At 42.6% G+C, this 27,943-nt stretch overlaps 1 protein-coding gene across 1 annotated transcript in view; it reads left to right on the forward strand.

The window, feature by feature from the left end:
- The window catches only part of TRHDE (thyrotropin releasing hormone degrading enzyme), a 778,828-nt gene that overhangs the window by 635,049 nt on the left and 115,836 nt on the right, over positions 1-27,943 (forward strand). The window contains 1 exon segment of the mRNA XM_088452538.1: positions 3,741-3,829. Coding sequence (XP_088308664.1) covers positions 3,741-3,829 — 89 coding nt within the window.

Consider the following 27,943-nt stretch of genomic DNA (forward strand, 5'->3'; position numbering starts at 1 on the left):
AGCCTAGTGTGTTGATAGCTGATTGTCTCACCTGGGAGAGCAGGCAGGGAGTTTGCTCAGAGACACTTGGAAACCTAACTGTGAGTGTTGTGCTGTGCTTTTGATGCTGGCGAGGGCATTAGGCCCTGCCAGGTTCTGGTAGTGAGGGAACTACCTGTGAAGTTAGTGCCCCGACAGGGCTAGGATTTATACTTATGTTTTCTTTATATTTCTGACATTGTACAATAAAGACTGGCGCCGACCAGCTTGTACTTGCATCCAGACTGGTGTGCTGCTTTACCTGCTGCTGTGTGTGTGTAAGGAAGGAGTCCTCTACCCAGGAGAGGGACCCCCTAACCTAACTGTGTCACAAAATATATATATATATATATATATATATTAGGGATGAGCGGGTTCGGTTCCCTGAGAACCGAACCCACCCAAACTTCGGGGATCCGGGGCAATCCCAGCCCAAGCTCGGATCTCCCTGTCTGCCCCGGATCCCTCTCCCGAGGCAAAACCTTGAGATCTGCTGTCAGATCTCGAGGTTTTGCATCGAGCGGCCATTTTAAAAAAAATGCCTTTGCCTTTAATGGGCTAAGTGCTGATTGGCGGACAGAGCCGTCTGTCACTTCTCTCAGCCAATCAGCATTATGGTTCTCATTTGCATGTAGCACGGACTCGTGAGATCCGTGCTACATGCATCTGTGTGATTGACAGTGACACAGAGCACAGATGGGTCAGTGAGACCCATCTGTGCTGCTGTGTATTTCAATGACACAGATGCACGCACGGACCAGGAGATCCGTGCTACTTGCATCTGTGTCATTGACACAGAGCACTGACGGGTCCGTGAGACCTGTCTGTGCTGCTGTGGTAAAAAAAAAAAAACCTGTGTAAAAAAAGAAAAAAATGGCGTGCCCCCCCCCAAAAAGAACAACCAGCCCCGGGCATTAGTGACCCAGTGCTGGGTGTGCTTAAATACAGGGGACAAACGACGTAGGGGTCCCCCGTATTCTGCACAACCAGCTCTGGGCTCTGATCCGGTCCTGGTTCTGGAAATATAGGGGAAAAAAATTAGTAGTGGGCCCTTAATGCCCTGCATGCTGGTACTTGTGGTTCTCCAAGTACCAGCATGCTGGGCAGGCTAGCTGGGACTTGCAGTTCTACTTGTAAAGACAATGTTTGATATTCTTTATTTACACCACACCACACAATCAACCCGCCCCGGGCTATCAGCATGGGCCTGGGGTGCCCTGGAGAGGGTGACCCCTTTATTGGGGGGGTCCCCAGCTCTCCAGGGATCCCCGGCCTGGGCTGACTAGCGGTCAGGGCTGATGCTATGGCTGGGGGGCCCGGTGAAAGGGCTCCCCTGGCTGTGGCATCAGCCCCCCGCTAGAAAAAGTCCAGTGCTGGTTCTGGAACATACAGGGGAACCCTACTAATTTTTTTCCCCTATATTTCCAGAACCAGGACCGGATCAGAGCCCAGAGCTGGTTGCGCAGAATATGGGGACCCCTACGTCGTTTGTCCCCCTTATTTTGGCAACCAGCGCTGGTTCTGACTAGCCCGGTGCTGGTTGTGCTTAAGTACAGGGGACCCCTACGTCGTTTGTCCCCTGTATTTAAGCACACCCAGCACTGGGTTACTAATGCCCGGGGGCTGGTTGCTCTTTTTTGGGGGGGTGCACGCCATTTTTTTCTTTTTTTACACAGGTTTTTTTTTTTTTTTTTTACCACAGCAGCACAGACGGGTCTCATGGACCTGTCATTGCTCTGTGCCAATCACACAGATGCATGTAGCACGGATCTCCCAGGTTCGTGCTACATGCAAATGGGCACCATAACGCTGATTGGCTTCCTGTCTGCCACTGCAGTGCCACTCCTAGATGGGCCACGTGTTTGTGCCGCCCACTTGTGTCGCTTAGCATAGTCATACAGCTACCTCGGTGCAACCTTTTGGCCTAAAAACAATATTGTGAGGTGTGAGGTGTTCAGAATAGAGTGGAAATGAGTGGAAATTATTGTTATTGGGGTTATTAATAGCGTAGGAACAAAAAAAGGCCCATTTTATGTGATTTTAGCATTTTTTTTTTATTTTTTAAGAAAAAATCCAGATCCAAAACACAAAACCCAGAACCCAAAACACGGAAGGGTGGTTTTGGCAAAACCAATCCAGATCCAAAACATGAAGAAAGATCCAGATCCAAAACCAAAACACGAAAAGTGGCCGGTGCACACCCCTAAAATATATATATATTAATTTTAACCCAATCGACACACATGAGTTTACTCATTCTCTAAGTATGTTAAGAAGCTGTGGTTTAAGTGAAGGTTACCAACAGCAGTCTTATGAGGTTTGTGTAAGGGAAACAAGTAATTAATTGTGTCATGCATATGATCTCAGTACAGGTGGCTGTTACTGAGGATGCAGCACAAAATAGATTGGTGCGCTGCATAGTATGCTTATTAATTACAAATTTATATTTATTTACTTGTCCATTTCAGCGGTATATAATTTCTAATTACTGTATATTTCATTTGAAATAGCCTACTTAACCATAGAGCAAATTCCCTTTGCAACTAGATTTGCAAACAAAAAACATCCCTGAATAAAAAAAAAAGTAAATTTTACGTCAGTTACAAATAGACTTTTAAGAAATACCACCTGCATGTAATTTGTTTTCTAATTTATAAAATGTAAAGACATCTGCACATAAAAATTTATACTGGTCAAATCTTAGCTTACAACAAAAATAAAATGCAGAACTGCTTCGGGGGACTAATTTTATTCACTTTAAAATGTTAATTTGAATATTGAGAGCTGTGTTTGAAGATAAAACATTTCACACATCCTAAAACTCAATATCAGTCAAAGGAAAGCTGGAAAAAAGGATTGCTTTTAGGGCATTTGTAAAGTATGGATTTCTTTAGTCATATCATCATGTTATTTCATTAGTTTCAATAGTTAATTTTCTTTTTCTTCAATAAATTCCAGGAGTACAGAAAGGGAAGGCAATCATGTGCAGTGTCAGATTCCCCAGGAGAAGTCTTTCACAAATGTGAGGGATCTCTACAAAATGTTTGGGGATTTGACTCATAGGGACAGCGGTTACCGCAAAAGTTGTCCCTGCAAATTTCCCTTCGTACATAGGGACTGATTCAGTATTGCATGATTATCGTGAATCTTCGTGTACGCAAGACCCATTCTGCGAATATGCAAAACAGGTCCTGCATGATCGCATGCAGCCCCTGCTATGCCTGTGCCCTTGACAGGCAGAGGTATTACGTGGGGGTGCGGGGACGACCGGCGTTCCTGGAAATGGGGCATGTCAGCCCCGTTTGTTCGGGAGTGGCAAGGCCAGGGGCTGTGTCCATGTATGCAGTTTCTTGGCCTCGCAAGCCGGCCAGCCTACTTAAGCTGAGGCTTATTACTCAGGTGGCCGTCGGATGGTCACGATGGTGATCCCAGCCTGCAACCTCCCAGGCTGGGATCTAATAATTGTGGCAGTTCCTCTATTATTAGTACATAGGCCTTAAGTCTTGAAAAACCTCTTCATTTTTTTGTTACTAGGTAATAGTGAACTCTTTATAAGAAGTTTGTATATTTTTCACTTTGGTTGAGATTGTACAGTTACTAAAATCCATTTAGTGCTGAACTTAAAAATCATGTTTAAATAAGTTTAAAACTTTATTTTGATTTGTATGACTTGTTTTATTGATAAATGAGATGTTCAGATTTTATTTCTATTTATTTTGCAGCTACCTTTGGCAGATTCCATTAACTATTGCAGTAGGAAATATCAGCCACATATCCCCCCAGACAATTATATGGGTGTTCAACAAATCAGGTGAGAATATGTTTGAATATCTACAAATGAAAAAAACAAACAATTTTATAGAAATTTTAATATGGCCTTACTGTTTTCTAGAAAGAAATATAGTTCTTAAGAAACATATTGGAATATATAATGTTTTTTTTACAATAAACAACATTTGTATATTAACTCACCAACTCCTCTTAAAGACAAGAGATACATTAAGAGATGTACAGCAGAAGGGACGCATGGGGGAAGTGGGAGGGGAGAATTAGGGGGAGGGAATAAGAGTGCTCTATTGTTATTAATGTAATATAGTTAATATTGATATGCATGAATAATCAGTGTCATAGATTATTAGATATCTCTTTGACTGTTGTTTAAATGTGTATATGTAGAGAGTTGGATCTTCTGAAAAAGATCTGGCAGGCAAAAACTGTAGGCAGGTTGTTGCTTAATAATGTTGTAATAGTTCATATAGTCCAAATATAATCTTGTGTCTTAATGGACAGTTCATACATTCCAAAATATAAACTGGTGGGAAAAATCTTTGCCCATCAGTTTATATCAGATCTTGTTTGGGTTGAACACTTATGGACTGTAGACTCCTATTATAATTGTATAATATATATATAACTGTTCATATGACATGCACTGAGTATTTTAAGAACATTTATTCTTTCTTATTCTAAGATATCTCATAGTGATCCCGTATGCCTTACCTTTGGACTGGAATTTCTTCTCATCATAGGGGAGAACTAGGCTCTCATAAAAGCAGATTTCACTCTTTTACTTTTTTTAAGTCTTGGCTGGGACATCTAGTATACCCTCTCACTCTCTGTGTTCACTGCATTGTTGTACACACAGGACCAGTAGAAGCAGGACAGTGTACCCTATAGCCCTGATTTATCTTTCTCAATCTAAATAATCCACTTAAAGTATGTGAATAGTACAGCGCATGTGTGTTACAGGTATAAGTTTGCACTCCACCTGCCTAACAAACTATTGAGTTTATGGGGATTACTATATGTGTTTCATTTTAGAGGTGTTGAACTATGACAAAATGTATGTAACATCGGATTATTACATTTAAACTGTTGGTGCAGTGCATTGTTAAGTAGCAGTCAAGGGTTATCTGGATGTGGGAACAATACCATAAACTACTGTATATATGGTGCAGACCTTGTTTGGATGTAATAATCGAGTGCCCTATTACAAGATTGATGACCCACTTAAGTTAATTTGCAAATTGTGTATTTTACATTTCCTTAATTGAGTTTTGATACCTGCATTACAAATGTCAGTAATATACAGTATGTCTATACAAGGGAACAATTCTGTCTGACATTCTTATGTATTTTGTGTGACATAATTGTGCTGTTTGGACTTTTTGCACATGTAATTGAGTGGTTACCTATAGTGACGACAAACAGTTTAATTAAATCACCTGCATAGACAGATTACTGTATGCAGGGGCATCTTAAAAGAGGAGGGGGCCCGTGTGCACTCCCCGTGTGGGGGGCCCCTCCTCTCTCCCTGGTGGCCGGCAGCTGACAGACGCGGCTGGCCAGCCACCGGAGCATTATTAGACTCCGGGCACTAGAGTGTGCCCAGAGTCTATTGCGCAGAATGCCGAAAAAATGGCTGACACCTGATGCGGGATCACGGACAAGTAAGTTTAAAATAATATGGGTGCAGGCCAGGGTGTGCAGTGTGGGGCACTCCTGGACAAGGGGGCCCATGTGCCCCGTACACACTGCACCCATTATAGATATGCCCCTGACTGTACGTGCCATTTCCATACAGTGGACATATTACAAATTAATTTGCAAATATTATAATGATTTGGGATAATTACTTTAAAGGAATGACAAACATTGGGAATACTTACCTGCTGCTTGCTCATTTCATACATTTAATTGTTATAATGTGGGAGTCTCTTTTTGATTTCTGAAACGATATTGTATTTACAGTACCACACTGTGACTAAGAGACTTAGTAAATAATTTTGTCTTTACTATATAGTTATAATTGAATGTAATATTTTTGCCCTTATACCAGATTTGAGTAAATGTCTGGAATATGCTTAATGACATATCCCATTAGACAACTGCAAAACTCTATATACATTCCCATATGGTATGACAGTTCCCTGTCCATCAATGATTGGAATAGGATTATTTTGGGATTGATTGTGCTAGAAATATAAGGTATATTTTAAAGATATGTATTTTGGTCAACAATGAAACGTTTACTAAAATTTTTTTTTAATGAAATTCATTAAAAGTTATATTTTAATTTTCAAATAACGAGTGTCACAACACTAAATTTTTAGTAACGATAGCTATAGCGGTGCCTCTGAATGGGACAAATTCTCTGAATTTGAAGTTGTTTTGATAGCAGGATACATTTTACCTAGAGAGACAGACCTCTCCCAAGCACAGAGGATATTAGATTTGGGAGTCACATAATATTTCTGATGTTTCTGTGAGATGACAGCCAGAGAGCCTCAATAAAGGCAATGTAAAAAGCAATAAAAGCAAAACCAAAACAACATGGCAAGGAGAGCAAGAAATATGGAGCCTCCCTTCTATAATCAGCAACAGTCACATAAATGGTAAAGTAAGAAAACCATACACACTACAGCTGAGTATATCATCAGAGGCGGGGGACATCATGGTAAAAATAGAAAGTAGGTATGTAATGTACAGTAAGTGGAATCAGTATGAAATGCCGATGGACGGGATAGTGGCTGTCAGTACACTGACAGCGTATCCCAATGGTTAAAATCCCAACAGGGGAATGGTAAGAAATGTTCCCCTGTTGTATTTACCCCCTAACTCTAATCCTCTTTTCCTGCACCCTTATACTAACCCTCCCTACACCGCACCCAAACCCTAACCCTCCCGATAAGTGCCTAAACCTACCCCCCCCTTAGTGCCTAACCCTAGCCCCCCCGGGTGGTGCCTGAACCTAATCTCCCCAGCCCGGAGCCTAACCCTAAATCCTTCCAGGCTGCCTAAACCTAACTCTCCCCCCGTGACTGATATTTACCTTTCCCCGGGGTCCTTATGATTCGGATGCCACCTGCCGGGGATCCTGGCGTCTGCATCCCAAGTCATGTCAGAATCCGGCCCCGCATCCCCTGTAGGTAATAGACATAGTATGGTTTCTGTACTCTCAGCATGGCATGAAGGTGTACAGTAGAAAGTCCACTGACAGAGGTCCAGCTTACCAGCACCACAGCACTCAAGAGGTAGTTCAAATAATGCAAATTGATGCTCTAAGTTAACTATATAGATCACAGCACTGTATCAAAGGATAGGCAGCAGTGAGGACATGCTGGTGGAGTAATTACAGCATTAGCTCTGTAAGTCAATGATAAGGCAGACCGGGTCCTCGAGGGGTCCAAGCTGATATCAGGATGCTGCCGCGGGCATCAGAGATAATAAATTGCAGTTAGGAGGACATAGGAGTAGTCATCAAGGTGCCCAGCAGAAGCACTCCGGTGTGCAACCAGCCACCTGCAATGAGGAGGAGCACTGTAGTTGGACTGGCCTGTAACCATTAACTAACTGAAGAATGCAGGAAATTAAACAGGCCCAAGTCCCAGGTAGAACACAGCCAAATTGCGGGCTGTGGAGGGTGCAGAGTCTCCTAGTGTCCCCAACAGTCGGTCAGCAGGCATAGAGAGCAGCAGGGACACCAGAGTGGTATGGAAGTAACTGGAGCCCCAGTTAAGTGACTTCTATAGCTGCAATGTCATGCCCCCCAGGATTCCACTTTCTTTTGACTAAGTGCACCCTCTCCCAGACCAACACATTTCTCAGTAGAGCTAATAAGCACTAGTGGCATATTTAGGATTTGGCTCCAAATCTCCGGGAGCTAAACTTGGTTAATATTATTTAAATTATTATAAGGGCATGTATGTGACACTTTGTGCGCTCCCACAGTGAGTGCAAGGAATGGCACAAAATTTATTTAATTTTCCCTTGCCTTCAGTGATTTGAGAACGACTACAGTACCTGCTGTTGCATGTTAGAATAATAAAGTAATAGAGTAACACCTGCACAGAAAGATTCCTAGAACTGCTTCACCTACAGCAAGCCACCTTTCCCTTAGAAGTCAATACACTTACTGGTACTTTAATGACCTCCAGCTTTCAAACTTTGCTATTATTGACCTTTTGTCTAGGTGGATGGAACACTGATGGTAGAAGACAAACATTAGTAGTCAAGGACATATCTAGACTTTTCTTCTAGAGGGGGGCGGTTTAAGAATTTATCCTGACTTCTCCCCTCCCCACTCATTAGTCCTCCCTCTTCCAGTCCTGCCCCTTCACATTTTTGAGAGAGGTGCAGTAAATAGAATATCAACCATTTCTTAATGGTTAGAAGCATATTTTCCTTAGTTTTAGCCCATCACTACAATTAGAACATCCTTTCACACATACATCTGTGTCAGCAGTGCATATTCTTCCTTAGAAAAAAGCACTTATATATATATTTTATCAATTTTTACAGAGGTTGTATATGGGCAGCTAGGAGCACACATCACTGTGACTTGTGAAATGTTATTGTTACTGTTATTGATTAGCTAAATATTCCAGTCATGTCTGAAACACAAAGTTGTCTAGCCATGCTGGTACTTGTAGTGCTACAACAGCAGAGACCATTTGGTAGCTGTTATAGCAGGATGTAGTCAATATATCAGTGACTTCACTCAGGGGAAGCCACGCCCTGTGCAAAATGGGACTTAGGCACCTGTTACCTACGCACGGCTGAAAATGGGTGCGTGGCCTAATTACCATAGGCCACACGCCTAAATTATGTTATTTGGGGGCGTGCCCATATGGTACACCTCAAATTATCATCAGGCTGGGGGCAAGCCCAGCACTATGTCAGTAGCTGGGCTGCCTCCAGCCCTCTTCCTGCACTGAATATACATCCCTCCTCTCTGGGGCGAGCACCACCGCACAGCTGCGGATGTGGAGGTGCCCAACCTTCCAACCATCCATGGGACACTTCGCCCCGTGGATGCAGTGTCCGAAACACATGACTGTCCCTCTGAAATCGGGAACGGTTGGGAGGGGTGTACCCTCTATGGGGTGGCTCCCCTGTTTGACCATTCTGATGAAACATGCCTCAAGCTGGCCCTGCAGTCACCTATGATCATCTGGCTATCAGTCACTTCACTTCATGTGGCAACTCACTAACTATAATCACCATGCTGCTAACAAAACACAAACTGATGTAATTAATGTCTGCTCTCTTTGTTCACACACAGGCATCCACATCCCCTGATTGGTCAGTGCATGTCCAAACAGTCTGCCCCTCTCTGCCTCACACACAGGGGATCAGTGTGGCAGGGGGCATGGCTTCAGTTCAAACTGTTGATATATGCGTACTACAGTATTTGTGGTATGCACTAAGTAGTTAATAGTAGACACCAGCGAAATTGGTATATTAAGTGGGCCACACAGTGAGAGAGGGTTTATTGATATTTGCAGATGTACAGCTGTACTCACAGTATCAGTACATGCAGATGAGTAGCGTGTAGCCATGGTGCCCAAAGCACATGCGTGCTATGGTGCCCCCACCCCCCCTCAAGTGTTCCGGGGATGAGGCAGGTCCATATGGGATTAAAGTAAAGAGAAGTAAAAATAAAGATATGGGGCAGCACCCTGTAGTGGTGCCCATATGCAATGCCCTCTATTGTGGTGCCCCTATGAAGTGCCCCCTGTAGTAGTGCCCCAGGAGAGGTCCCCCTTATGCAGGCCTCCAGTAGTGATTCCCCCTATGCAGTGTCCCTTATACAGTGCCCCCAGTAGTGGTCCCCCCTGTGCAGTGCCCCCAGTAGTAAGCCCCTTATATAGTGCCCCAGTAGTGGTACCCCTATGCAGTGCCCCCAGTAGTGGTACTCCCTATGCAATGCCCCTTATATAGGGCCCCAAGTTGTAGTCCCACATGTAGTGCCACCAATAGTGGTAACCCTTATGCAGTGCCCTTGAAATAGTGGCCCCAGTTGTAGTCCCCCCCTATGCAGTACCCCAAGTATTGCCCTTTATACAGAGCCCCCTGAAGTGGTCCCCCAATGCAGTGCCCCCAGTGGTAGTCCCCCTATGCAGTGCCCCTAATAGTAGTCCCCCCTTGTAGTGCCCCTAGTAGAAGTTTCCCCTTGTAGTGTCCCTAGCAGTAGTCCCCCCCCTTGTAGTGCCCCCAGTGGAGGTCCCCCCTATGCAGTGCCCCCAGTAGTGTGCCCCCCCCCTTGTAGTGCCCCTAGTAGTAGTCCCCCCTCTTGTAGTGCCCCCAGTAGTCACACATAATGAAATAAAAAAAATCACTTACCTGAATCCCCGCTCCCGCCGCCGCCATCCGCTCCTCTGTCCATCCTCCAGGGCCGGTCCGCTCTGCATTATGGGAGAAACATCATGATGTCATAACATCTCTCCCATTACCCACTGCGGGAGCTGGAAAATTGAGCTCATGAGTGAGATCCAGCCCTGCTCCAGCAGTGGGCGTAGCAGCCAGTGACAGTCTGACAGACTCTCATTGGCTGCTAATTAAAACAAACACACAGCTGCCGGTGCCGGCGGCTGTGTGTTTGTCACTGTGTAGTGCTGACCGAACTCTATCCGGTCAGCACTACACACACAGTGCTGACCGAACTCCGTCTGGTCAGCGCTACACACGCAGTGCAGCTGTGTCACAGAGACACAGACTGCCCATGGCCTGCATGGCTCTGCGTCCCAGGGGGCACATGGCACCATGCCCCCCGGCCCAGCCCGCCTCTGCCCGGCAGGCTGTCAGCTTAGACACTGGAACCACACTCCCTACTCCCCTGAATACAAGTAGTGGAGGTAATGCTTATAGAGGAATAGCTGGTCATATATGTGCAGCGGTATGCAGGTAAACAGTGATGTCCCCAGAGTACTGCACAGCTACACCATACTTTTTCCATTTTCATTCACTTTAAATAAATTAAAAACCTGACCCTTTCCCACCAGGCCTTGTCCGTGTCATTATTTAAGTTTCTGTATGTTTGTTATCTGCCTGGAGAGTGTGGCTGACATCAGCTGATAAGTAGTTTATGGAAAACTCTGACATTCAGGAGCAGCTGGAAGAATGTTTTTTTGGGGGAACTTAATTTACAAAGTTTAGGAGATAAAAAGTTTGTGAAGGTTGTACCTTGGCTGGCAAAGCCATGTTTAGCTACAGGGGTTAAATTCTAATAGATAGGGGTATTTTTACTTAAGTTGAATTTAATTGATTTTGATTGATAGTTATCAATCCTAACTGATGTCCTGTTTCTGTTGTTTAATCACACATTTACTAACAGATAATTTTTTATTTGTTTTTTTAAGTGTTAGTAAATATGTGATGTAGTCCAAGAAACACAACTTTGATAAAGATCGATTTAAAATTGATCAAAATCCAATCGACCTATTGTAAATATACCCCTTAGAGTTGGAAGGGAGACATACCCTACCTTACTACTAAATTGCAGTGCAAAAATAAAGCTGCCAAGTATTTGTGTGTTTCAGAAAGAAGCAAAATCATTTTCCTTGCATGCAAATAAAATAATCATATTTGCACCCCTTGGGGTAAATTTACTTTAGTGAGAGTTTTTGGAGGTGGAGATGTTGCCGATAGCAACCAATCAGATTCTAGTTATTATCTTCTAGAAGGTGCTATTTAAATGTTAAGTAGAATCTGATTGATTCCTATGGGCAACATCTCCACTTCTAAAAACTCTCACTTTAGTAAATGTACCCCTTGTATTATTACACAATTTGTCCAGGTGCAAATTTGGGCTGTTTAGTTTGACTTGTTCCTAGCTGTAAATGAGGCTACATGTATGCAATCTAGATCATTTTATATTTTGAGTGTTCTTAATTATACATACAGGACCAATTGTTGTTTTTTTTTCATGAATACCAATACAATTATTCTTCATCAAGGATAGGTTATGTTGACCTTTACTATTCTGTAAATGAAGGCACAGCAAAGAGCAACAATTCATTTGGATTAGATATTAATTTTAAATATGTTCATACAAGTGCTCCTGAAAGTATTACTTGTGATTATGCATAGAATCGAAAGTGACGCCTTTTGCTAAAATGTCAATCCAAATGAATCGCTAAACAGTTATGTTCTGCCAATTAATAACTGCTGCTACCATTGATTTTCATTTGGCTAATTTGTCAGCTTAGTTCTTTCTCTGTTTGCCTGCTACTGTAAAGGAAAAATCTATGCTCTCTGTATGAGTTTTAAGTAAGAAGAGGACATGTAAATACCAGCACGCCCAAGGGGTTCTTCTCATGGAGTAACCTCAGTATGATAGCACTCATAATTACATGAAACTTAAGGTTTATTATAGTAAAAGCTGTGAAATATCCAGCTAGTCAACACACATTAAATATAATACAACTAGATAAAATTGTTGCTATACAGATGTGTCCTTATACATCTAGCCTCATTGCACGTTAAACAGCTCTTCTAGTCATGGCATGCTGTGGCGTGACTCGGTAGCACCGAGCATCTTTTCATGCAACTTTTTACCTTTGAGTGTGTCTTATTCGCACAGCGATATGAATAGGACGTACAGTACAAGCAGCTTCTGATGATTATATGTCACAGCCGCTGAGACTGTATCGTAGCATTTGGCATGCAGATGCACCCGCTGTCGCACACAAAATATAGGTAAGCCGCATAGCGTTAGACCTGCGTTAAACCGAGGAAAAACAGAAGGAGAAAAAGGTCCATCATGCAACAAACCCCAACAATCTAAAGACTCAGACTACAACTGGACTCCCTGTACAATCACGGCAAGAACACTTCTATTGCTATTCATAATGTTGGCCTTCTGATTCTAGCATACAATTCAATGCTTATCGTACTTTTCCCCATGTCAGTTTACATCTATCAACTTTGAAACACTGTCCTTTATCTCAGCTCTCTTGCCTAGCCTCACATCCTCTGTCTGCTTACAATCTGCGTTATTTTTCACATTCTGCACACATTAGAACCCCACTTTTATTTCTCCCTATAACAATCTTGTTAATCTGCATACATATTGATACACTGTTCTTTGATACGTCACTGTTTTCTTACTTGCATTCCTACAAATCTCTTGCACTCATATCTCATTTACATTTCCAAATTTCTTTCCTCTTGTTTACTTATAAACACCATGACAAGGTTTTCATCAACTCCCTCCTTCCCTCTGTCTCTACCTAATCCTCTATTCTGCCCCCTGCTTCCACCTTTATCCTTTCCCCCTTATCTCTTCCACCTCCTCCTCCCCTTCTCCCCCCTCCTCTGTCTGCCTACTCTTCACTCCTCACCCATTACTCCACTTTCTTCCTGTTCTACCAACCTCTGTCCTACTACCCCACCACCAAACCCTCCTCCTACACTCCTCTCCCTGTCACTTCACCCCACTGCCATCCACATCTCCCTCCCTGCCCACCTCCTATTGGTTCCCTTTCCAGCTCAGGTGCCCGCACCATCACTAAACTCTATTCATATCGGTCCCCCAAATTAATCTCACCTCCACGTTACAGCAACCCGGACAATCTCATTCACATCTCCCCACAAATGCTATCTCTCTATCCTGTGCCCTCTGGAATGCCAGGTCAGTCTGTAAAAACTGGTCCCCACCCATGACCTTTTTAGCTCCAACTCTCTGAATCTCCTAGCCATCACTGAAACTAGGATCTCACCCTCTGACACCACTTCTCCTGCTGCTCTATCCTCTGGGGGCTTTGCCTTCTCAAACACCCCCCGGCCTGGGGGTCGCCATGGTGGTGGAGTTGGGGTCCTTCTATCCACCAGTTACTCATACCAGCTAATACCCTCTGAACCATCCCTTACATTCCCCACATTTGAGGTTCATGCTATACGACTCTTCCAACCAGTAAACCTCAGAGTAGCTGTCATTTACCGTCCCCCTGGCTCTCCCTCCAAATTCCTTGACAACTTCGCTTCCTGGCTCCCTCACTTTCTCTCCTCAGATCTTCCCTCCATTATCCTAGGTGATTTTAATATTCCTATTGACATTCCCACAGAATCCTCTGCAGCTAAACTCCTTACCCTCACCTCTTCATTTGGTCTCGCCCAATGGACCTCCTCACCCTCCCATGTGAGTGGGCACTCACTTGACCTGGTCTTTACGCACCGTTGTGATATTTCTGATTACTCCAATTGCCCATTCCCCCTCTCTGACCATCACCTTCTCTCTTTTAACCTATCCCTCTCTCCTTGCCCTCCTCTAACTCCTAAGGCTACCATTACTAAGCGTAATATTGAGGCTATTGACACTGTTGCTTTTTCCTCCCTGCTGGGCTCTCTTCTCTCCCCTATCATATCTCTCTCCTGTCCTGAACAAGCTACTTCCCTGTACAATTCCTCCCTTGCTTCTGCTCTTGATTCTGTTGCTCCAGCAATAACCACTCACTCTCGCAGATCCACACCACAACCCTGGCATTCCAAATGCACCAGATACCTACAAAAGTGTTCAAGAATTGCGGAGCGTCAGTGGAGAAAGTCACGCTCTAAGGCTGACTTCCTCCATTTCAAATTTATTCTCTCCTCCTACAGTGCTTCCCTGTCTCTCTCCAAACAAACATATTTCAAGAACCTCATCTCCTCCCAGTCCTCAAACCCCCGGCGTCTCTTTGCCACTTTCAACTCCCTACTCTGCCCTTCCCCTCCTCGCCTTCCCTCCTCGCTCTCTGCCCTCGACTTTGCCACCTACTTTACATCTAAAATTGACTCCATACGTGAGGACATCATATCCCATCAGACCCTTAGCACTCCTCTCCCTCCTTGCCCTTACCACCCCTCCCCTTCTGTCTCACCAACTCTGACATCCTTCTCCCCTGCTTCTGGAGAGGAAGTCTTGGCCCTCATACGGTCCTCCCCTCCTTCCACCTCCCCTCTTGACCCTATCCCTTCCCGTCTCCTCTCCCACTTGTCTCCTTCTGCCTGTTCCCATCTGGCTCACCTCCTTAATCTTTCCCTATCATCTGGCTCTGTCCCTTCTGCATTCAAACATGCTCTTGTCTCCCCCATTCTTAAAAAACCTATCCTTGATCCTAACATACTTTCAAACTATCGACCCATCTCTCTTCTCCCTTTTGCTTCCAAACTCCTTGAGCGTATTGTCTACAACCGCCTTACCACCTTTCTTTCCTCCCACTCCCTCCTTGACTCATTTCAATCTGGCTTCCGATCTCTCCACTCCACGGAAACTGCCCTCATGAAAGTCAGCAACGACCTCCTTGCTGCCAAATCCAAGGGCCACTACTCTCTGCTCATTCTCCTTGACCTCTCTGCTGCATTTGACACTGTAGACCACCCTCTCCTCCTGCAAATCCTTTACTCTCTCGGTTTACGTGAAACTGCCCTCTCCTGGCTTTCCTCCTACCTCTCTGATCGTTCCTTCGCTGTGTCCTCTCATGACTCCTCTTCCCCTCCACTTCCACTAAAGGTAGGAGTTCCCCAAGGTTCTGTTCTTGGACCTCTCCTTTTCTCCCTATATACTTCCTCTTTAGGTGAACTCATTAACTCCTTTGACCTCCAATATCATCTCTATGCAGATGATACTCAAATTTACCTTTCCACCCCTGAGCTCACCCCTGAGCTCCTTACCCGTATCTCCAACTGTCTCTCTGCTGTCTCTTCGTGGATGTCCCAGCGCTTTCTTAAACTTAACATGTCTAAGACTGAGCTGATCATCTTCCCACCCTCTTCCACTACATCACTTTCCACAATTTCGTTATCTATTGATGGCACAACTATCTCCTCTAGCCCCAAAGTGCGCTGTCTTGGAGTTATCCTAGACTCCTCCCTCTCCTTTAAACCGCACATTCAGCACATCTCGCAGTCCTGCCGTTTTCACCTAAAAAATATCTCCAGGATTAGACCCTTCCTCACCCAGGATGCCACTAAAACCCTCATCCACTCACTGGTCATATCCAGATTGGACTACTGTTACCTTCTCCTAGCTGGCCTCCCAGTTTCTCACCTCTCTCCACTACAATCTGTTCTCAATGCTGCTGCTCGGCTCATCTTCCTCTCCAGACGTTCTATATCTGCTTCCCCTCTCCTTCAAGCCCTACACTGGCTCCCCTTCCCCTTCAGATGCCAATTCAAGGTTCTTACATTCACCTACAAAGCCCTCACCAAATCCTCTCCCGCATACATTTCTGACCTTCTCTCCCTTCACACTCCCACCCACCCACTTCGCTCAACTAATGCATGCCGCCTCTCTTGCCAACTGATTACTTCCTCCCACTCCCGCATCCGAGATTTTGCCCGTGCTGCTCCCTACCTTTGGAATGCTCTCCCTCTCCCTATCAGACTCTCCACCTCTCTACAAATCTTCAAACGGGCTCTCAAGACCCACTACTTCATCAAGGCCTTCCAGCACTCCTCCTAACCCACCTCATGCTCTTTCCTTCCTATCTTCCCCTTCTGTGTCACGCCTGTCTGTCTGCCCCTCCCCTTAGAATGTAAGCTCTCATGAGCAGGGACCTCTTCCCTCATGTGCTTCTCTTTACATTTTCTTCTACTCTCTACTCCCCATTAGGGCACCTATCACGGGACCGCCAGCTCCCGGCAGCTTATTGTGAGTGCTTTAATCACTATTTCAGCAATGTATATAAGTTGTGTCCTTGTCCTGCACTGTAATGTACTGTAAGTTACTTGTTTCTTGTTCACTTATTAGTTCTATGTACTATGTAAGGCGCTGCGGAACACTTGTGGTGCCATATAAATAAAGGATAATAATAATAATAATAATAATAATATCAACATAAGAAGCTGATTGTGTGATATTCGCATTGCTGTGCGTATAAGATGAATCTCTGTTCTCAGGACATGCCTCTACAAACCAGCTGCTAATTTGAGTGACAGGATGAGGCGTTTGTGGGTGGTAACAGGGGAAGGTGCTTGAAAACGGGGAGTGGAGATCCAAACGCAGACGTGCCAAACGGTCAAAACGGGCGTTTTAAGGGTGTGCATAATTAACAAAGCAGCGTCATCGACCACGTCACTTGGTTGTTTCTTAGCCTGAACTGTTTGCATGATTGCAGTAGGAAAATCCAACCACAAGCACTGCGAGCAGTTCAGACGCCTTTTGATGTACTTGATTAATCTAATAAATAGCGGAGATGATGTATGATGCGAGCGGCCAGGGGGCATCTTTAAAAAATAGCGAGTGCATGTTTCGTTTGCTCGCTCAGACATGGAGGCGTCAACAGACCGCAAAGAGCGAGCGCTCAATTTAAATAGCTGGCCCCTTTTTCTGAACGAGCAAGCGCAAATAGCTTCCGGCTCTGAATCAGGCCCGGAGTTTCCAACAGTAAGTGTAAACATCAGAGATTTCACAAACTCTGCCATCTTACTTTTTACACTTACACTCTTTGGTAAAAAATCACTTCCTTAAAGTCAATGTGCACCATCTAAGAGTTCTTTACCTCATCCATATTATGCTTTAAAGACGTGGCCTATTGTGACTTTTCTAAATTATCTACTGCATCCTCTCTTCCTATTTTTCATCCATTAATTACACCACACACAGTATTACCAAGGTGGTTCTATCAAGAATATTTATTACTGCATCCGAACCCCAAAGGTAAGAAAAGCTTTGCACACCTTTCTATGCAGCCAGTGCAACTATTAAACAGAATTAATTATTTGTCATAGCCAAGGCATCACATAGAATAAATAATATAATGTCATTCTTTCAGTGATCTCAATATCACCAACATTGTCACCACATGGAGTTTTGGCTGATAACATAAAAGTATTCAGCAGCTTCTTGAATGTAAGAACTTCTTGGCTGCTGCTCCATGTTAGAGTTACACTATTAGTGGGGGGACAGTGTGCCACTACCAAATGTGGGGTAGGGAGATATTTGGTGAATCTGTGACTTGTCCTGGCCCTGTCTACAGCTTTGTTGTATTATATGTTCAGAAACTTCACAAGGTCTTCTGATATCCTTATGTTTCAAAGTAGAGGATGCAATATCCCATATATAATGTGGATTTACTATGTAATAACATGTATACCTAAACTTCCAATCGCTCTGGATATGTAACTCTTGCAGTAAAGCACAGTAAAGTGAATATAATTGTTAACTTGTCATCTAATTCATTAAATGCCAGCTCAATTAATTATATAAATGGAAGAATTGGCATATCAAAGGGCAACCATCACAGTGTCCTTTGATATGCCAATTCTTCCATTTGTATAATTAATTGAGATGGCATTTAATGAAGATAGATTACAAGTTAACAATTATATTCACTATACTCCTACTATGCTTTACTACAAGAGTTACATATCCAGAGTGATTGGAAGTTTAGGTATACATGTCATTACATAGTAAATCCGGGTTGGGTATGAAATCCCGGCGGCTCAATAGCCGCAGGGATGAAATGTCGATGCCGGAAGCCCAACAGAGGAGAATCCAGATGGAGCATGTAAGTACCCTAACCCTACCATTCTACCCCTATAACCCTAACCCTCCCTTAGGGATCCCTAACCCTAAAACTCCTGGGGTGGGGCCTAACCCTAAATACCCCCTAAGGGTGCCTAAACCTAACCCTCCCCCCCGCACCCTAAACCTAACCCTCCCGGGGGTGCTTAATCCTAACCTCCTGCAGTGGTGCCTAACCCTGAACCCATTCCCCTAGACTAACCCTAACCTTTCCCAGGGAGTGCTTAAACCTAACCTGCCCCCCTGTGGCTAAGTGCTAAGAATGGCTGGATTTACCTCGATCGGTCCGGCGTCCTTCGGCATTCCAGCATCGGGATGAAGATAATCGTCGGTATTTCGACACCTATCTTAAGTCCCTTGTCAGGATATAGACCAGCAGACTAAATGTATAAACTACATCCCAAATGCTATCAACCACAAGTACATTATACCCTGTATTGCATCAACTTATTAATTTGTGCAGGTAGTGTAAGCTTACTGAGGCATACCGAGTCATGTTTCATCTGTGCAACAAAGAGCATTAATATTGGTCAAATTGTCATATTACGTTTAAGTTTATGAAAAGTAAATAGCAATATAACATATTAAGTATTATTAAAGAAAATTGGAACAATATGTGGACAGTTTAGGAAGAATAGATACACAAGTATGTTTGCATTTATATAAGTTATATCACCTGTCAACCCAGTTATGAGCCACATTTACCAACACAATGCATGGTCAACACAATTAGGATAGGTTATCAAGTTAAATGAAGAACATAACTTGATAATCCATTCAGTTGCTTGTATGTACTAGAGGAGATTGCCTGTATGTCTAAAAATATTGCATGACATTAGATGCAACATTTGTATTATTTGCCCATTCTAATAAATATAAGGATTAGAGAGGGGAACAGAAGGGTCCAGTGAAAATGTCATACTTTACGTGATTAAAAATAAGTGGATCATTCTATATGCATATACAGTACTGCTCATTCTTACAGCTTGTAAACTTGTAGGCAGGTCCCTCTTACCTCTGTGTGTCTTGTTGTTTATACTCAGTTTTGCATTGTTACTGAATGCTCCCATTTGTGAAGTGCTGAAGCATATGCTGGCACTACTGTATATAAATAAATGTTAGTAATAATAATTTTTAAAGATACTTTAGTACTATGAGCTCACACATTGTAGACACCAATAGAATAGTACCATCTAGTGGAGAAAATGTGAATGAAACAGAATGAATGGTAGTTATTCATCTACTGTTTACTATAGCTGTTTTTGCTCCCATTTCATTATTCATTAACCTACAAAGAGCAATGCCATTTTCTTTTTTCTAAAGCTAGAATGCTTAACGGATTGGCAAATGACCCATAATAATATCTCAAATACCAGCAAGAGCATCAAACTATTTACAATTATTTTTTAAAAGTGCCAAAAAATGTTACATAGGTGAACCCAGAAAATACACCTTTTCCTTTTAGAAATGTGAACTTATCCTGTTTGATAAAAAGTTATTTTTCACTTTAGCTCACCTTGATTCTTTATTTTAGTTTATCTCTCATTGACAGCTACTTTACATGGAAAATAGTTTCCATAGCAAGTTTATGTGGGAGGCTGTTTATGTCATGATCAGAAACACACAGAAAGGCAGCAACTATATATTTGAAAAGTAATGAGTAGCATAAAACCATTTTTATATGTGATGTTGATAATTCTATAGAAAACTGTAGTATTACTTATTTCATAGAACTTTTGTATGGAGTCAAACTAGTACATGTGGCATATGTAGAATATAACTTATAGGTTTATTTTAGCAACAAAAAAATAAGCCTGTATAAAAAGGGTTAATATTATCAAGTAAGATTTTATTTTTGTAGAACCACTGTACAGTACAGTATATCTTTAAAACACTAATGAAATGTTAACAAAATTACAAATGTGCCAAACTCGCTTGACCCTGGTCGCTAATGCCATCTTCAGATGGCTTTAGCCATTGTAGCATATAGGCTGCACAGCAATAAAAGTTTCTGGATGTGGGTTCCATACAGTAGGAACAATCCACTTGAACATGCACTGTTTGAAGACAATATGAGTCCCGAATCAGGAAGTAAAGTGATCACTTGTAAACACTTTACTTCTAATATATCACAGGCACAGTATTTGAGCCCCAGTCCCTGTATGTGATTAATGTTACATCCTGGTGAACCTTATTAATTATCGTGACCAATTTCCAATAGTTGATAAATATGCCCCTATAAAACATGCACATTTTCAATGTTATCATTACTACAGTATATCTACCAATAATATGTAAATCACTCATCTGTCTTTACCTACTACAATCAGTCCTAAGCATTCTAGCAAAATTGATCATCCTCTCTCATTGCTCCATATTGGTTGTACCTCTATGAATATCCCCGCACTAGCTCCCCATTCCTCTTGAATTAAATTCAAGCTTCTCATCCTCTCTTTGTTCTTACCAGTTCCTGCACTTCATACATCTCTGACATCATTGCAAAACATACTCTAACCCACCCTTTACAATCAACCTCAGACCTATGGTTCTAATCCCTGGTAATGATTTATGGCTCCTGTCATAAAGGCCTACTTGTTGTAACCAAATGTTTTTGTAAACTCAAAAGCGCTGCTCATTTGGTTGCCTCTTTCAAAGCTGAATTCAATAACCTAGCTACAGTATAGGTACTACACCGGTAAAATGTGGGTGTGGTAGAATAAAGAGGTACTGTATATGAGATATGTGTGAAAAGATTCTGGTAGACAAAGGAACACAATACAAGTAGCTGTTGATATCTACATTATGTGTGTGATTATTAGACTGTAACTGTACAATAATAATACAATCACTTCAATCTGATCTTTTTTTTGGATGAACATTTACCATCTTATACAACTGAAGTACTGATTGCTTTGGCTATTTCAATTTGATGTATTTGTTACTTTATCATTCACATGCATGTTGATGTATTAACAATTGGACAAGTGAACAATCAGATTGTTGGGTTGTAAGGTGTAAGACCAACTATACTGAAAAGCTCATTCAAGATCCAGATCTAAAGTAATTATTGTAACAATTAGCAACAGAAGTAGCCAAATAGGATTGTACTTGAGTTAGCCCTTGATGCACACAAGAATTGTTCTTCCTGTAAATTTTTTTTTCCTAAAAAGGAAAGTTATATACTGTATAATTTCTATATCTACGAGGGCTGATTGAAAAGTAATGAGACTGATTTTTTAATTGAGAATCAGATGACTCTGCACATTTTTCTTTTTCAAAGTAGCATCCTCCACATTCAATACATTTTTGCAGCGTTTCAACAACAATTCAAAGATGTGCAGTAGATTGTTTTGTGCATCACTTTTAGTGTTGCAGCTGTGGCATTTTTTACTTCATCTGTTGAGAACTTTTTTCTGCGTAGTTGTTTTTTCAGGGTTGGAAATGCCCTGAAAACACATGGCACTAAGTCTGGGCTTTATGGAGGGTGCACCAGTGCTGTCCCACTAATTTCAGTCCGTGCTGCCAACATGTGCTCAGGCATTGTCTTGGAGCACAACCACTGTTTCTTCAGTAAATGTGGTCTTTTCTTCCTCATGGCTCCATGCAAAAGTGTTTTCAGGACATTTGTATAGTAGCCACCATTAATTGTCTGTCTACAAGAAACCCAGTTCTGTAGGATCATACTTGATTTTACATGCCAAAGGAATCACATGGAATTTTTTGGGTGGAGGCAAATACTCGTGTTTCCATACACTGGACTGTTGTTTGCATTCTGGATCATAATGAGGAATCCATAATTTGTCAAACATCACAATCGATGTTTGGAAATCGGGTATCCTCTCTGACATTAGATTGGTGTTCTTACATGATTCAACTCGTCCTTGCATCTTCTCTTCTATGACATTTCTGGGTACTCACCTGGCACACATGTAGTGCCTTTGTCACAATATGCTGAAACTGTTCAAATGCGATGCCAAGTGAAGCTGAATGTTCATGTAAAGTTAACCTTCTTTCATTTTGCAACATCTCCAGAGCTTTGGCAATGTTGACATTGTAACCCATGGTGGCTGGTCTCCCAGAACACACTTCATCAGTCACTCATGTATTACCCTCTTTGAAGCACTTCCACCTCCGAAATACTGCAGCATGGCTAATTGTTTCTCCAGAGTATGCTTGCTGTAACAGTTCATGAGTTTCATTTACTCTTTTTCCAAGTTCAATGCAAAATTCAATCACATCTCTGACATCATCTCACAAACACATCTTCCTCACCCGCCATTATGAAATGTATAAAGATCTTCCACTCGCTGTGACCAAACAAAGAAGACTACAGCAGTCCAACCACAGGTTCAGACACATTGATGTATGAGCTTCACAATAACCAGCATAGCATTGCCACATCTACCTATAGGACAGAAAAACAGAGGCAGTCTCATTACTTCCCCCTAAATGCTGAGCTTGTCAATCTTGTTGCAGCTTGGAGCATCTGCGAGCAAGATCTCAGGGCCTGTTCTACACATTGTGTAGAATGGGTCCTGCATAAAATATCTGGTTTGTGTACATCTCTGAATCAGTCCCAGTGTCCCCTTAGTTCTAATGCATTACATAAATTCAGATAACCACACTATATATTTTTAGTTTTTATTTACACAAAAAAGACCAACAGTTACTGTATTATATTAATTTTGTGGGCTACACCAAAGCTGCCTGGTAAGGTATTTTGTAGAGATGTGCACAGACCATGTGTTTTGGTTTTGATTTTAATTCACCATCATGTTTTGTATTTGCCAAAATCATCCACAAGTGTTTTGGATCTGGATTACTTTTAATTTTTTTTTATAAAAAACAGCTAAAATCATTGTCCTTTGGACCTTTTTTATTCCTACTGTATTATTAAACTCACTAGCATTAATTTCCAGTATTTTCCAGTAAATTTTGACCACCTCATAGCTTACTATTTTGTTTTCACCCATATTGACCAAAGGCTGCAGCGAGCTGACTGGCTAAAGTAAGTGATAGAACAGCAGCACAAACACATGGCATTTTAAAAAATAATTTACTGTAGCACATCTGGGAAACAGAGTGGCACTGCAGTGGCAAACAAGATAGCAGATTAATAAAAACTTTACAATGCTAAGCTATAGAATGTTTTCATTAATCATGAACTAGCTCATAGGCCTGAGGGCAGTACAGGGAAATGGAGGTGGAATATGTAGAGGAAGGAAGGAAAAAAAGAATGATTGATCGATTGATTGAATAATTTAAAAAATTACATTGAGATGACCATGCAAGAGCTATTTTGCAGCAACTGAGAAGAAAAAAGGCCATAAAAGAATGCAATGTTAATAGCCAATGGTTCCTGATAAAGGTTGCAAGAGAAGCTAGCCATACTCCCACCTCCTCCTCCCTTCTTCCTAATTGAGTGACACACTCCTGTAGTACATTTATGAGGAGTACCAGAGAGTCTGAGTATGAGGGGAATTAGTTCAGAGGCCCAAGGGCAGTACAGGGAAATTGAAGGCAGATAAAAAAGCATTGTTCATTGATTGAATCCTTAATGGTATTAAAATTGAGAGATGTGGCCTTGCAAGAGCCGTTTTGCAGCACCTGAGAAGAGAAAAGGCCATAAAAGAATACAATGTTAATAACCAAGAATTCCAGACAAGGGTTACAAGAGAAGCTGGCCCTCCTACCTCCTTCCTTATTGGGTTACACACCCCCATAGTACAATTATAAGGTGCACCAAAAAGTCTGAGTATGAAATGATGTTATATTTTTTAATATAGAAGTATTATTGTAAAAATTTTTTAACTGTGCTTGAACACACAACAAACTGCCACACAGCACCTCTAGTATAACACAAAAGTATTGTATTCAAAATTTTTAATTGTGTCTCATGGTCCTGGACACACAACAACTGGCTCTTAGTAATGGTGGCACCCTAATGACGTTATTTTTTAACACAGTGCCTGAACACACAACACAGTGCCTCACAGTTCTCCTAGTAATGGCACTCTTATAGTGTTGTTTTTAATAACACAGTGCCCCTTTAACACTGTTCTCCTAATGGCTTTTCTTTAACACAGTGCCTGCCTGAAGCCCTTAACATGCAACACAGTCTTTTTTAAACACAGTGCCTCACATATATGCATTTTTAATAAAACCGTGCTCCTTTAACACAGTGTGCCTGATTGAGAGATGCTCACTGATAGCAAGTGCTCGCTCTGAATAAAGACATGATTTTTATTTTTCTCCAGCCCACTTTCAAAGCAGAGGGTGACCACCCACAGCTTGTGCAAGAGGCCTGGAGTCCGTTGCGATTATTGCGACCATCAGGCTTGCGACAAGACCCTGTGGTAGGGACTCGTCTCCACAAGCCTGAGTGGACTTCCTGCTCTAATAGAGTAGGAAGTCCACTACTGACATCACTAGTGATGTTAGTAGGGCTGACCACACAGGCATTCCAAAGGGAATGCCTGCATTTGTGAAGCCACCCCCCCCTTCCCGTCTACAAAATGGGGTAAGCTGTCACTAACCATCGACAGCCGCCCCGTCTTGTAGCGAGACCTATAGCAACTGAGCTGCAGTCGCTGGACGGGTCTCACGCATGTGCACGCCAGAGGCAGCGCATGCGCAGTGGGGTAACATCGAGCAGCGCTTGCGAGCGGCTCTGAATCAGTCCCAGTGTTCCTAATTTTTTTTAATCACACAGTGTTTCTTTCACATAGTGCTCATAATGGCTTTAGTGCCTGAAACTGACTCGCAGTGCTTCAGCCCACAGTCCATACCCTCTACCTATGATCTGCTGTGTGAAATGGCCATGTTTTGCAATCCAAACCATGCAAGATCTGGTGCCGGGAAGATGATGTTTTGCCTCGTTTTGGGATCCAAAGTTGGCAAGAAGACCTGAGCCGGGGCGCGCTTCCACTCAAACCCCTATATTCGGATGTGTTTGTATCAGGCAAAATAGGCATTCTAAATTTCCATTCTTGACTTTGTCCCCTGTTCTTCCAAACTTCACTGCAATCTATTGTGCCAATATATTGTGCCAATTAATATCAGATTTCATTGTGTTTATGTAATTCTAAGTTTCTCTGTTCATAAAAGTACACTATTTGGCTGCTTATTTACAAAGCAAGTTGGCATTGCAACACTGATACTTTAATAAATTACAGTATGAATGGGTGTGGATTGAAAGATCTACAGTAAAAAGGTAGACAATGTTTAGATAGACAACAGATGTTAGACAGTCAATAGGTTGACAGGGGACAAAAGGTCGACACACTACAGGTTGACATGTAAGAAGATCAACAGGTACAAATGGTCAACACAAAAATGGTTGCCACATGTTTTTTTTGTTTTGTAACCCTAATCTTCACCCTAACCCTCTCATTGGTGCTTAACCCTAACTCTCCCTCCTGGTGCCTAACTATCGGGGTAGGTGGGCTGACCATAACCGTCCCTTCTAGTGCCTAACCCTAACCCTCCGGTAAGTGCCTAACCCTAAAAAAAAAAATCATGTGTCAACCATTTTTGTGTTGACCATTTTCATGTCGACCTTTTAACACTGTCAACCATTTGTACCTGTTTATCTTCTTACATGTTGACTTTTAGCGTGTCAATGTTTTGTCCCTGTCAAACTTTTGTCCTTGTTGAACTATTGACTTTCTAATATCTGTTGTCTATCTAGACATTGTCTACCTTTTTACTGTAGATCTTTACACTGGACCACATGATCCCCAACACTGATCTGAGGTCACGCCTGCACACAGCCAAAGGTCACGCTGTGCGGAGGTGGCAGAGAAGTTCTCTTTGATCCCTCTTCACAAGCCCAGATAATCTTCCCTTAGGAAGAAGATGGCTCCGGGAACCAGGGCCATCTGTAGATGGCGTTGGTTCTTGCAAACAAGCTCCACAAACTTTCTGTTTTCTAAGTTTTTCTGAACACTACTGTAGGCGCCCCTTTTTGGCCCCTTTAATGAATGGGATCATTATGAAACATATGGAAACTAGTGTTTCTGCATGTGTAATGGACCCTTTAGTTATGGTGAATAGACCTTCATATCTTAATATACAGTATATAATATATTAGCATTTGAGGGTTTTAATTGTATTACTTATGTGTCATTATTTAGTGTTATATTTCATCATTGCTGATCTAATGGAGGCATGAGAATGTTGTGTAACTCTAGTCACCAGTAATATTTGAAAGATTCTATGTGTGGAATCTGTCTTGTGATTTGTGTACCATATCAGAAGTACACATCCCAAGTAGAAAAATTTCCTATTTTTAAAGCTTTTTATGTTAAACTAGCTGAAATACCTGGCATTACTTGGGTTTATATTTTCAAGTTATTAAGTTTTATTATGTGATGTCATCAAAATCCATCCAGTGAAAGGCCCAGCACAGGCTCCCTGGGTCAAAGCTCTTCCTGGTGTACTTCACCATGAGGTCCGACTGGGACCCCAACCACTCCATTAGGCATCCCGTACCAATTGCCACCTCTCTGTGAAGTTTTCATCCATATCCATCCAGTGCAAGGTTCAGAACAGGATCCCCAGGTCAAAGTTGTACCCAGCGTACACCAATAGGAGATTCAACCGGGATCTCAACCCCTAGTATGTCTTCCAATATTACCACTCTGTGAAGTTTTTGTCCAAATTATGTGATGTTGCCCAAATCCATCCAGTGGAAGGCCCAGAACAGGTTCCCTGGGTCAAAGTTCTGCCCGACACACTCCACCGTTAAGTCTGACCCCAACCACTCCATTAGGCATCCCATACCAAATGCTGTCCCTCTGTAAAGTTTTCATTCAAATCCATCCAGTGGAAGGCCCCAAATAGGCTCCCTGGGTCAAAGTTCTGCATAGCATCCCCGGTTCAAAGTTCTGCCCAGTGTACACCAATGGGAGGTCCTACCAGGAGCTCAATCTCCTAGTATGTATTCTGGGATCCAATGTTACCACAATGTGACATTTTTCTCCAAATGCATCCAGTGGAAGGCTGAGAACAGGCTCCCCAGGTCAAAGCTCTGTCCAGCGTAAACCAACTGGAGGTCCGACTAGGACCTCAACCCCATAATATGCCTTCTGGGACCCAATGTTACTACTCTGTGAAGTTTTCATCCAAATTATGTGATGTCATCCAAATTCATCCAGGGGAGAGGCCCAGAACAGACTCCCTGGGTCAAAGTTCCATCCCCGAGTTAAAGTTCTGTCCTGCATATACCATGGAGCCTGTGCTGGAACTTTCCCTGAGTCAAAGTTCTGTCCTGCATATACCAATGGGAGGTCTGACCGGGACCTCAACCCCCTAGCATGTCTTCTGTGGATGCAGTTAGGAAGCCGACGGTCGAAATACCAACTGCCAGCTTCCTGACTGTCTAATCCCATCAAGGGTCTAATGGTAGGCATCAAATTATCAACACCTATTATTATCCCTATGCCGGGAGCCCTACGCCCGGCATACCAAATGAAGGAAAGCTGGGCGGTGGGTGCGGACATCCGCAGGGGGAGGGTCAGGTTACGGGCTCCCAGAAGGGACTTAGGGTTAGGCAACCCCCCAGGAGGGTTAGGGTTAGGCTAGTGGAAGGGGGGATTACGGTTAGACACCCCCAGGGGTAGGTTAAGTCTAGGAACC

This window comes from Taudactylus pleione, unplaced genomic scaffold, assembly GCF_031769625.1.
Source record: "Taudactylus pleione unplaced genomic scaffold, aTauple2 ptg000038l, whole genome shotgun sequence".
Lineage (NCBI taxonomy): Eukaryota > Metazoa > Chordata > Amphibia > Anura > Myobatrachidae > Taudactylus > Taudactylus pleione.